This window comes from Pholcus phalangioides, unplaced genomic scaffold (assembly GCF_987345545.1).
Source record: "Pholcus phalangioides strain wild (caught in Gottingen) unplaced genomic scaffold, Ppha-v1.0 ptg000007l_1, whole genome shotgun sequence".
Taxonomy (NCBI): domain Eukaryota; kingdom Metazoa; phylum Arthropoda; class Arachnida; order Araneae; family Pholcidae; genus Pholcus; species Pholcus phalangioides.
This window is the reverse complement of record NW_028301600.1, coordinates 49,842,323-49,855,345: the sequence shown is the minus strand read 5'-3', so window position 1 is coordinate 49,855,345 and position 13,023 is coordinate 49,842,323. Positions and strand designations below refer to the sequence as shown.

Here is a 13,023-nt window from a genome sequence, read left to right as displayed (position 1 = left end):
TCTCGAAACCAATACTATACTTGAATTACTTCATGTAAAAAGGATATTTCTCACAGACTAGTTTTCAGAAAACAGCAAAAAAGACTGTCCCTGACTGCAGTAGCCTTTTACACCTAAATTGTGTAACTTTTACAATAGCTATATTTTAGAAGACCCTATAGAGCACGTCTTTTTGGCATAAAACATACTTAAATGTCAAAAAGCTAATTTTGCAAAAAATGGTCCTTTTAGCATGAAGCGATTCAAGATGCCTTTTGCAAAATTACTTTTGTTCTGTATGTATACTCTACCATGCTCATTTATTTTTTTATGCATTTGATAATATAATGTGGGATGGGTGTAACAAATTAAAGTCCTCGTTATTTTAAGCAGGAAAGTTAGCTTCAAGATAATTTGAGCTATACAGCATTTTCAGGAATGAATTAACCTTTAAAATGTAGAATGCTAAAATTAATGACTTGATGTTCCAATAATAATTGAAATGATAGCCAAATTATTATTGCAAGTTGTTTAACATTGCTGTCTGAAATTCCAAGCACATACTGCCAACATAATTTTTTTTGAAAAGTTAATATAAGGATGCTTTCATTTTTTTATTGCAGGTATATCTTAAAAATTTGGGAAAGGCTCATACCTTCCACCCTTACGATCACATTAGTGTAAAAAAGCAGCTGCTATTTTGAAAGTAATTGTATCTTGAGATATTGTGTATTAAACTTATCGGTTTTAAAAAATGAAAAAATTTGAATGTTCAGTTGTTGCTTCCTTTACATGTTGGAAGAGTATATTTTTAAACCTTATTAGTTCAACTCAAATTGTTTACAAACCCATTATAATATTATGAATGAATGAACTAGTCAGATTTTTTACATGAGAATCATCCAGAGATGTTCCTAACATTTTGCTTAAATATTAACTGATAAATGTGTAAGAAACAAATGATACACATTTTAAGACTGTCTTGAATGTATGACAGGAGGATCAATAGTACAGGCTGTCCCAAATTGTTTGCACAGCGAATATCTCTAACTGTTGAAACATACTTTTTGTAATTCAAAGTTTTCAAATGATGTGCAGTTACTTAAAATCTCAATTTGTTTGAGGGGTCATATACAGGAAAAAATAAATTAACTTTCTACACAGTCTGTGCTCAAAAACTCAATTAAAAAGATTTGCCCTGTCTCTTCTGAGGCCAACAAAAAATTCACTGAGATTTTCAAATTTGAAAAATAGGAAATTTGAGAAAAACAGCTATAAGTGTTGAAAAATCATTTTACCCGCATTTAACGCTGTTTCTTCCCGAATTTCCTGTTTTTTGAATTCAAATATATCAGAGAATATTGTAAAAATGTGGATTTTTTTTTTTGTCGGCAACAATTCTCTAATTGAAAGTATGTTTTGAAATTCAACAGCAGAGCTGTGTAAACAATTTGGGACAGCCTGTATAGGTGACTGTATGCATGTGCAGTGTGTTGGACAAGAGATAAGCTGTGAACTAGTATGCCCACACTTTATTAGAGCCTGATTATTATAGGGTCTACTACTTTTATTCTTAGGGATGGGGGTAATAAATATGCAACTTTTGTTTTTCCACCTCTGCACAAACCTATTGTGACCTCATTGCTACAAGATCCCAGAGGAGTGGTGCAAGTCTCTTTGATCTACTGACCTCGTTTGGACCCTCCCATGTGGTCACTTCTTTGCTTGTCTTATTAATCATCATAACCTATCATTCCGTTCACATTATACGGGAGCTCAGCAGATTACTCTAGGACAAAGCATAGTGCACAAGTTGAGAGCAGCGTGATATGTGCTACAAATAATAAAAGAATGAATTTCATACCATTGTGCACTCTGAATGGGTACATGGAAAGCTTGACAGATATCCATAGCCGTTTATGGTGACAATGTCATGTCCTATAAAAAATTGTGTCATGTAATGCTCAATGAAAGAAGCAAGGCAGAGTTTCAACAGTGTGTGAAAATTTTTGTCAAGTCTGTCTCAATTTTACAAGAAAGGTTTCAAGTTGGTTTTATGGTTTGTGTGTGTGTTAATTCAACATATTTTGTTGGAGAAAGGTGTTTAAAAAAGTAGTCAAAACATTACATTGGGTTCTGATGGTGTATGTTTCAGTTTGTAATAAATTTTACCTTAGAGAACATAGATGAAGTCAATTTTGATTCCTCGTATCTAAGAAAAATATAAAACTAACATAACTATTGCAAGTTCTAGAATAATTTTTTTTCAAAACACAAGTGTTATAGTAATTAATCTGTAAAATATATCAGCATTTCTGCTGATCTTGTGGCAAACATGGCTTATAACAAATAAAATTTTTGGTCCTGACCTGTCAGATTTTCTCTTATTATATCTTTGACTTAAAAAATTTACTTGGCAATTTTCTGATGAAAAATTAAATCACATGTTTAAAAAAGAAAACAAAAGCCGTGATACAGTTAAGTCTTAATAATTTGAGGTGAATAGGACAGACTATTTGGTTATCCTGAAAAAAAAATGACTTTTAGGGGTGAGGAATGGAGAGCCTCCTTATATTTATTTTATGGTAAATACAGTGGATCCTGCTTATAACGTTTTTCAAAAAACTGTCATAAAAAATCTTGTAAACAGGAAATATTAATGAGAATTATTTAGAGTTTTGGACCACGAAAATAAGTTGTACTAAGTGGGGAAACATAAGTGGGATTGACTGTATATAGTAAAGATTTTAGAAAATATATTGCTGCCTCAGCTAATGAAACTAATCTGTTCCTTAATTGTGTTCGTTAGTGGAACACAATTTCCACATAGGTTTCTGTGAGGAATGGTTTAATTTGTTCCAGGTACTCCAAACTTTGAAGATAATTCTTTTAAAACACCAAGGAGAGCTATAAAATAGACAAAAACTGACAGAAGGCTAAAATAAACAGCTTCAAAATTGGATAAATGAGAATTTATAGGAAAATCTTTTCATTTTACACTATGTACACAACCAGCACCGGCTTTAGTAGACTAAAGCTTGTGTTGACACACCCCAGTCAAGTTCGTAGGCATCTATCTATTTGTGATTTGGTAGCTTATTTCTGTGTCTATACATGCCAATGGGAAAGATAAGCTCCTAAGATGTTCAGACTGTTGAGTTTGATTCAAAGTCTCTTGCAGTGAAAGAACATGTGCACTGAAAACATAGTCTCCTTTTATTTCAATACATTTTCAATTTCAATTTAGCTGAACCTTTCATTTTACATCACGGTTCAGAAAATTTTAGAAAAAATGTGGAGGTACATCTGGAAAAAGATTGAGGTGGATATGAGGGCCATTTTCCATTTCAAATCACCCAGCAAAATGACACCCATGGTCACAGATTTTTATAATTTTTTTTATTTGTTGCTTTCACCATCCTTACTAACCATGTGAAATACTATTTGCATATGTCTAAAACTTTTTGAGAAAAAAATGTTGACAAAGATAACTTTTCTGAGGCTCGATTTTTAAGAGGCATTGTTTGTGAGAAAATCATAACTTTTTCAATATATTCAAGTGAAATTTTCGCTAAAATGTTCGCAAAAACGTACAAAATATGAATAAAAATAATTTATACACTTACATTTGAAATTTATATGCAAAAAAATAATGTTAACTTTGTCTTTATGGAATTTTTTGTGAGAAAAATACAATTTTTCTAACGTATTTTTGGATCAGAGGCACAGAAGTTTTGCCAAAAAACAACTTTTATTTTAAATTTCTTCTAAATATATGAAGTGAAAGACTGGGCAAAAAAATAATGTTTTTTTGATCGTTAATATATTTATTCTGGCTCACAACACAAAATTCATCAAAATGATACTGGGCTGCTAATATTTCAAATCATTCAACTGGATACTGAAATGAAAACCATCATCCCAGATTTCAATTATTATTTTTGTTTATTGCTTTTGCCATCCTTGTCGACCATTACAAATTTCACGTACATATGTCAAAAACTTTTTGAGAGAAAAAATATTTTCTGACGCCACGAATATATGACGTCTCTAATGCTAACCATTCAAGCAATATTGTTTATATATGAAAATATATCATAACTTTGCAAATTTTCAATTGATTCAAATGATATTTACACTAAATATGCTAACATAAAAAAATGCAGATTATAACTAGAAAAAAATTTTAACCGTTGCATTAAAAAATCAGATCACAAAAAAATTATTAAAATTTAATTTTTGATTTTTTTACAATAAAAAACACAATGGCTCTACTTTGTTTTTCATTTACAATGATGAGGGGTTTTTTTTTCAACAGCACTGTACATTGATGATTAATAGAATTCACGTCCTTCTCGGGGAAATAGTATACCCTTCCCTGGATCCTTTTGTCATTGGAGAATTGATGGAAGCAATTATGTTACACAATAGAAATAAAACATATCTTTAGAAGGCCAGTGAAAAGATCTAGAAGGGCCATAGGAATGTAAGAATTTAACTTTAACATCACCTTCATGTTTAGATAAAACTATACCGAAAAACCAATGAGAGATCATAAGTACATGCAATGTATTGACATAACTGATATTGGACATCCTCACTGATGGTTGTTGAGACATTAAAGATAGTTCAAAAGTTTACATCAAAACTAATTATTTTTGTTCCAATGGCATCTTCAGATAGCGGTGTAAAGTGGTGAAAACTATGTGTGCCAGGGATTGTTTTTACTTTTGCAAAATGAATCTCTAACTGCTTCCGGGCTTTTGCTAGCATTTCTTTTGTAATCATCTGAAATTTAATGTTTTCAATTTTTGTTCTGCAAAAAAATAAATTTCTCAGCTGAATCGATGGCATTTCCAGGACACATCTGAAGACTTGCTTTTTTAACTAAGTGTTTTACAGTGCCACCAATACAATCACAATATTTGCCATGACTTGTGGCAAAAAATTACCATTTGGCTGTTAACATGAATTCAGTTTTGTGATTACAGAAATTGATAAAATTTTTAGAATTTTTATATTGGGCTGCATACTTATCACTAAAGTAATTAATGTTTTTTATGCTTGGAAATGTTTCTTTGATGTATTTTACAATTATTTTTTGCATTTTGTGAAAAAAAGCAACATCATGCTCTAAATCATCGGATATTATGCAAAAACTTGAAATGACTAGATCTTCACCATTTGCTGTGCGATGATAGAGTACAGCTGGATGGAGAGAATAACTATTGTGTGTCCAATGGTAACCTTGTGCTTCATCCTGGATGACAAATGAGTAATTTTCACTGAAGTCAAGTAAGACAATAGCCTCATCAGTTTTCAGATTAACCTTCTTTTTCTTCAAATATTTGGCTTGGGATTTGGTTATGAATGAGTGTGGTACAAGTACTTCAAGGCTTTTTGTCAACTTTTCCAAGTACTCTTCTAAAGTCACAGTGACCTGAACTTGTTCAGTCCTATGAATGGATATCCAACAGTTATATGTGACTGGATCATCAGGATCCCATCTTCAAATTTTTCTTTTATTAGGCATTTCAGACTTTCATTTGATGGAAACTTGGAGCACTGGCGAAGCATACAATCTCAGTTATTTTTAGAACACACTAATTGAACAATCAGGTCATGATAAGTCTGTTCTATTGAGAAAACATGGAGCAACAGTATTACATTCTAGTGAATGGTGCACACACAACAGAATGTGTACCAGAAGAACTTGCCAGCACACACCATTTGGGTTGCAGCATGCAGAACTTTGACAAACTTATTTTTCGATCTGGATGTTCCAACTTAAAAGCTGAATGAAGCTCATTTAGGTTTATCAATAAAAATCGTTTTTGTTTGTATACATTTTTTTCCAATGCTCACTTTATCCTTTGACCCTGGCATAATTCGTGAGTTTTCATCACATTGGTAAAAGTCTATGACAGTATATATTACATTTTTATCCAGAGAATGCCCTTTTTTAGGTTCAGACAAAGCTATTATGCCCTTGTCTCTTAAAAGCTCTCGTGCTTTTTGCACAGCATATTCAGTGGCATTGAACTCTTCAGATTTTTTCCTTGTTCCATGAAGTAGGAGCCAGAGTTAGAACTTGCAGTTTTTTCCTTGTTGTGATGGTTGGATTGAGTCTTTTTTTAATCAACTCTATCAAAATATCCATATCATTTGCTTTCTGTTTAATATCTTCATTAAGTGTGCTTTGAAATTTAATTTCCGGTGATTCTTCAAAAACTTTACAAAATTTTGATTTTAAAATGTTACAGGCAGATTCAATTTTTCTCTTGGCATAGTTTGACTTGCACTGTGAAGCTACTCCATGAAGTTTAATTGGTGACTCTCCTATGTTTTGTAGAGATGAATTTATTTCTTGAAGTGCTTCTTGTTTAGAAATTACCATTTCCAAGTTATTAATCTCTTTACAGTATTCAGTTTCTTCACCAAATTTATTGATGTGTTTATTCTCTTTATCCCTACAAGCATGACATATGTTTTGCCCTGGAATAGGTTTTGTACAATTATCTATTACATTTATTTTCTGTAAAAAGTACAAGTTTACTATTCTTAAACCTTTTGTTATTTTTTTCTTATGACATTTAAAAGGATTAAAGCATGCTTTCTGGTATGTTTCATACTTCTTTAAGAAAAAAGCTCTATGAAATGCTCACACACAGTAGATAAAAGTTCAGAACTCACTCCACTCCTCAAGATCAAAAGATTGATGTCTGGTGGGTCCAATGATGTAATGGGTTATAGATTTTCCACTTTTACATAACACTTTTTATGACAGTCAGATCCAGTTTCTTTTCCAACACTATAAATTTCAAGAAGTGTCTTTCCTGACACTTTACTTTAGATTCCAGAATGATGTAAAATATTTAGCTAAAATGGAAATTGTTATAAGAAAAACTTTTCAATTTAATTTTAATCACATTTGCTAACCCTGGATTAGGTTAATCTATGGAGCACATTCTCTGTCTTCAGCAAGATCATAAATGAGACTAGCATCATTTGTATGTGGGGGCAGTTGGGTTCTAAAGCTTGTTTTAGTTCTCTCCATGAAGCAGCAGCAGTGACTTTCTCATCACCTGCTGGGATGATAAAGTCTCTAAAAGAGGAAGACCAGTGTGCCATAGTTTATTCCTTCACAGACACTATTATTATTGTTATAACCATCATCACAACAAGAAACATCTAATATATCAACCACCAGGCACTATATACATTAGGTTGTAGTTCTACTCTCTTCCATCTGCCTCAGCTACACCAATCAGGTTGTATCTGATAATTATTTTATTTTTTGTGATTTGTTGATTCATATTCTAGCTATTCATCAGCAATTTTTTATTATTACTTGGAAAAAAAGAATAGGCCTATATTTTTATTCTTAAGACTTCAAAAATATTATAATGTAGAATTTTTTCACGCAAGTGTAACTATTTTATATAAATTAAATATATGTTCTAATAACCAAAGTAATATTTTTTTAATTATCACAGTTTTGAAAAAGTACCTTTATAATTAAGCATGTTAACAATAACTTAAAAATACATCTATATGTATACGTTTAACAATAATATCTGGATTTATCGAATACAAAATAATTATTTAGGTAAAAATATATCAAATTGCAAAAGTTCACCTTTGTTGCATCGTAAAAAATATTTATAGATCAATTAAAGTGATTAATTAAAGTAATTTTAATTATTTGGAATTTGAACACTTTTCTAAGAATCTTTTCAACATGAAGGTTGAATTTAAAATTATTTTATTCAACAATAAATGAATTTAATCTAAGCATGAATATAAACCAAAAACCTTTTTTTCTACCAACTCTGATGTGACACCTTTCATTAACATTTCTATTTCATGAATTTATTTAATCATTGAATTTTAAAATTTATTAAATATTTTGGAATTATTGCATCAACTCATGAAACTTTACTTAGCGAATACTGTAATATATAAATTATTTTTATTCCTATTTTGTACGTTTTTGTGAACATTTTAGCGAAAATTTCACTTGAATATATTGAAAAAGTTATGATTTTCTCACAAACAATGCCTCTTAAAAATCGAGCCTCAGAAAAGTTATCTTTGTCAACATTTTTTTCTCAAAAAGTTTTAGACATATGCAAATAGTATTTCACATGGTTAGTAAGGATGGTGAAAGCAACAAATAAAAAAAAATTATTAAAATCTGTGAATATGGGTGTCATGGCTGGGTGATTTGACATGGAATGACCCATGAGTTAATCGGGCTCAAGTGACAGTGATTCTGATGATTGAAGCTAAAATTCAGCTCATGATGTTATTTTATTCTAGCGCATGCATCCATATAAACTAAAATGTTTATTAGCCAAAGCAGAAAAAGTCTTTGTGAGCCCAAAAATTTATAGCCATTTGTTCGCCAAGGTATCACTGTACTAGGTCTATTCTCGCAGTAACTAGGCTGGTGCACCATCAGTCTCCTATTTGAATACTCAAGTGGAGATAAGGACATTCTATTTGAAGTTGACACTGAAATTAGCACCTATTTTGTTTTGATGAATTCTCTTTGGACCTACATATTCTGCTCTTAATGTTCCAGCTTAATTCATTACAGATTAGAGCTACCAGGACTTATAAAAAAGGAGGCAGACAGGAGCGCTACCGAAAACCCCAACTTAGGGATCAAGACCTCGTCAGTTTCAGTTCAGCCTCTCCGGAAACTGAAATAACTTGCATTAAAAAAATTGAACAAAATTTGTTTCTCAGCTGACATACCAACATTAGCAAAAAGTAGTGATAAATGTTGACCTTCCTCAAAGACAGCATTGCCTACAGCCTGCTGAGAACATATTTAGAAATTTTAGGTTTTTTTTCAATTGCTATTTCCTTTAAATACAATATCCCATGGAACCCAAGGGTTTGGGCCACTTGAACCTCCTTCCCCAAGAAACTCTTCCTGTATATCTCCAATAATTCATGAATATATACTACATTACTCCCTTCACAGTTTGTATACATGGGATATTGGACGACCCATCCTTAATGTTTTTTTTCCATATCAGAGCTCTTGCAAAACCACCCACTAAATATACTTGATGCGTTGACAATATACCTTACCAGACACACAAAATGAGGTCTGCAAGTGTAAAAAAAAAAATTGAGGGAACGTTGATTACGAGTGCCAAAATGATTATTCAAAATCTAGTGTTTGCTATTCTGCATTTTTTTACGGGAAGTTATAGCTTTCCATTCATAAGGTGACTGAAGATGGTAAAAACACGAAACTCATTACCTAACAAAACTTGCCTTTACTCATCTGAATTCTCTACAGATCATTTCTGAAACCAGTTGTTTGAAATCATGGATCCAGAACCTCTTCACCAGATGCAGGACCAGTGTAAAATAATCATGGGCTTTTGCAAGACAAGTTTCACAAAAAAATTTCCTTAAATATTTCCTATCTAGATGCTTGTTATATGCTTTATAGTCACATTTTGTTGTCAGCCTGGGTAGCCAGCTTGTCACAGTATTAACCCTTACAGCAGCAATTCCAAGATATCTCATCAAACTTGATCTGCTTTATTTCGGTCACTGCGAAATAACACTGGTTCTTAACAAACAAAAGAGCTGAGTAGCTTTTATTTCTTATGTGTAATTATAATGCAGATCAGAAAAATTTAAAAAACCGCTTAAAGGGTTAATGCTGTCTAATTTCTGTGTCGGAACATCAACTATAGCTTTGGGGCTGTTCAAGTATTACGTCAGTAGATTTTTAGCCATTTTTGACCCCCTTCCCAGCAAATTTTCGTCAGCACTTCTCCCCTACCTCCTAACGCATATTGGGATCAGATATGTACATGGGGGGGGGGGGGGTGAGCCCCACTATACCTCCCCCCGATGATGCAAAAAATATATAAGAACAAATTAAAATTTCAGAAGAAAATATCTTTCTACACATTATTATAATCAATTTCTGTTAATTTGAAGGCTAATAATCAAAATTTCTGTTGGAAAAGTTCATTGCGACCCATCCTCTAAGCGACACATGCTAAACTCATTTGGTCCACAGGCCGAATGTGGCTGTCACCTAAAACCTAATTTTGTAAAAATGAACTAAGTGGCACAGTTCCAGAACACTTAAGTGGCCTGTGGCTTATTTAGAGATCCCTTATGTGGAATGTGGCAGTTTTGGAGCACTTAAGTGACCCGCAGTACAGTTCTACATCACTCAAGTTACCCATGGGACATTCCCAGATAATTTAAGTGATCAACGTCTTAGTTACAGATGATTTGAGTGACATGTGACAGTTCCAGAGCACTTTAGGTAGCCAGCTACACAGTTCTAGAACAGTTAAGTAGCCCGGACACATTTACAGATCACTTGAAGGATCAGCGGGACATTTAGAGATCATTAAAGTGGTTCTATAGAGGACTTATCAATAGGAAGAATGCTAGTTCAGGTGCCCACGAACTAGCAAAAGGTTCTTATTGTTTTTGATGCATCCAGTAAGATGCCATTAAGAATCTCTGATTTTTCTAAAGGGTGGTTGATGACATGAGCATTATTCAAACCCCCTCTCTCCCCTTGCAATCAAAAGTCAGCAAACCCAAAATCCCTTCTCTCCCATTGATGCTGACGTAATACTTGAATGACCCCTTTGATCACAATACTCTTAAAGACAAACAGTAAGTGGGTCTGTCTCATGTTTTTGTCATTACGCCATAGGTAGCTGTCAAATATTGATAAGATTTTTTTTTTTTAAAGAGAAAAAAAATGTAAGTATGTATGTTTTTTTTTTTTGGAATAAAAAGAACATCTGAAGAAAATATGTTTACTGTAGTATTAAGAGTATATCCCATCAATTGTGGTAGTTCAGTGCAGGCATCCATGGAAGCTATTGATAATCCGTAGTAGTTGGCAGGTCTGGTTCTTGATAAAAAAAACAAAGGGAGAGGTTTCAAGGAATTTCAGCAGCTCGTATTATACGGAACCTCAAACTTTTGAAACTACTGCACTAAATGAATCCAACCTGATTAGTTATTACTACAGGGTTCATACGAAATTTCCAAAACAAAAGTGAGGAGTTTTTAACCCATTAGCTGCCACAATCCCCATTTGGGGATTTTGTAATTTTATGTGCTTTACGTTTACAACTTATCCGGCCAAAAAATTTCAAAAAAAAAATTTGGCAGTTAATGGGTTAAGAAGCCATAGGCCAACCCCTTCCCCATAAAAAAAATTGCATCACTGAACTAAAAACAAAAGAATTGCCTTCATGCGCATTGATTTTTTTTTTAATTTCTAGTTCAATGGTTCCGAAATTTCAATTTTCAGAATTAAAAGTATGATGTGTATAGGAATTTGTTAAACAGCTGCTGAAAAGGAAGACGTATACCGTGACTGTACGTACGAGTATAGAGCAACTGTTTGAGAACACAAATTCAAACATGAAAAGAGCAATATGATCTGGATTAAGTATTGAGAAGTTGAGTAAAAAAAGAAGAGAGAGTGAGTTGCGGTAGTGGTATTGAATTGATTTAAAGTAGTCTGAGAGAAGTGTAGTTTTATATGTACTGTGAGTTTGCAATAAAGTTTGTTTTTATTGTAAAAGATCCTTTGTTTATTGCTTCAGCTGCGGCCACTCCTGCGAGAGAGATAACATATGTTAACCAAATAAGATTAAATTTCTGAAACCAGGGTTGGATTTTTGCCGAGACAGTGACAAAAAGTGGGAAAAAAATGGCAAAAATGAGAAATACATATTACATTATGGATTTTATATTATCAATTGTTAGAACTACATTTTTTGATTAACATAGTTTCAACTATTAATTTTTTCATATTTCTAGAAGAGTCACTTGCGGGAGGTTTTCATGTAGTGGCCTGTATCTCAAGCAAAACTGTTTAAACATATTTTTAACAAGTTCATTTTCCTTAAAAAAAAAAAATACAAGTAAAAAAAAAAGAACTTTGCTTTTCATTCATAATTGTCTTTTTGTGCGTAACATATTCAAAAAGTTCCTTGATAACATTTTTATATGAGGGTGAATTTAATTTTTGATTGTTGCGATTATCAATTTCAGCAGTGTGGAAAAGATTATTCAGTACAACCTCTTGATAATGAACTCCCTCAAGATTCAAAACTTTGTCTGCTGACAAGGAGTGGCTGTTATTGGGTATCAAAATACCCGTGAGTTGGGATGGGGAGTAGCGAACCCCGGAATTCTCATGGTGGTAAAGAGTGACGGCATGGCTTGCGCGCTATGCCTGGCAAATGTAGCAGCAAAGGGTAGGATTGGTGACCCTGCCTTCCTGTACGAGCTTTGAGAACACCTACCTTCGGGTGGAGTGCGAATAAGTTCAGACGTAGGGGTTCAACATTTTTTAAAAAAAGGGAAGTGATACAATAGAATCTCAATAATTAAAGTCAAACGTTTGATTTCCTGGATAATCCTAGCTGCTGAAATTTTGATTTTATTTTAAAAAAAGAGAATACAAGGTTTATAATTACAGTGAAACTCACTTAAGCGGCTACCTCTCTTCACGGTTTCCTCGGAACAGACAATAGGCTCCCATAGACATAACACAAAAATCACCCCCATTCCGCGGCCACTTCTGTATGCGGTCAATGGCCAACCTGTCCATGCATACTTCCTTGTAGATAAGAGTTTAAAAAAATAAGTTTTTGTGTTTTTTTTTTTTCCTAGTGCATTCACAGCTGGTAATTCTTTTTGTATAATCTTTTATACATTAGCATAAATACCTTTTTGGATCAATCAGATTTTCTGTTTGTGTGACACTATCAGGTTGGAAACATTTGTAAGTAGGATGACAAAGGCTAATGGCATACGGTTGTCGCTAGCACGGCCGACTAGATATTCATTAATTGTTTAGTGGGCTATGGTTGCTAGCTGGTGAGGCAGTTTAAGAATTTGCTCCTGGAGTGACAGAGTAAACCAGACAAATATAGTCTATGATCTTTACTGAATGAATAGGTAAAGGATGTGGAAGTTTTGGCTTTGAGGATACTTTTGTGAGAGATTCAGTAGAACAAC

General features: G+C 33.0%; 1 protein-coding gene across 2 annotated transcripts in view; it reads left to right on the top strand.

Moving 5' to 3' along the window:
- Positions 1–13,023, top strand: part of LOC149085433 (trafficking protein particle complex subunit 13) — a 103,097-nt gene that overhangs the window by 63,906 nt on the left and 26,168 nt on the right. Inside the window, exon 12 of one of the 2 annotated variants that reach the window (XM_089233431.1) lies at positions 603–736. The exons of the other annotated variant lie outside the window; for it this stretch is intronic. Coding sequence (XP_089089557.1) covers position 603 — 1 coding nt within the window. The 3' untranslated portion in view covers positions 604–736. Of the gene's footprint in view, positions 1–602; positions 737–13,023 lie in introns of those variants that run through there. 2 annotated transcript variants of the gene reach the window in all.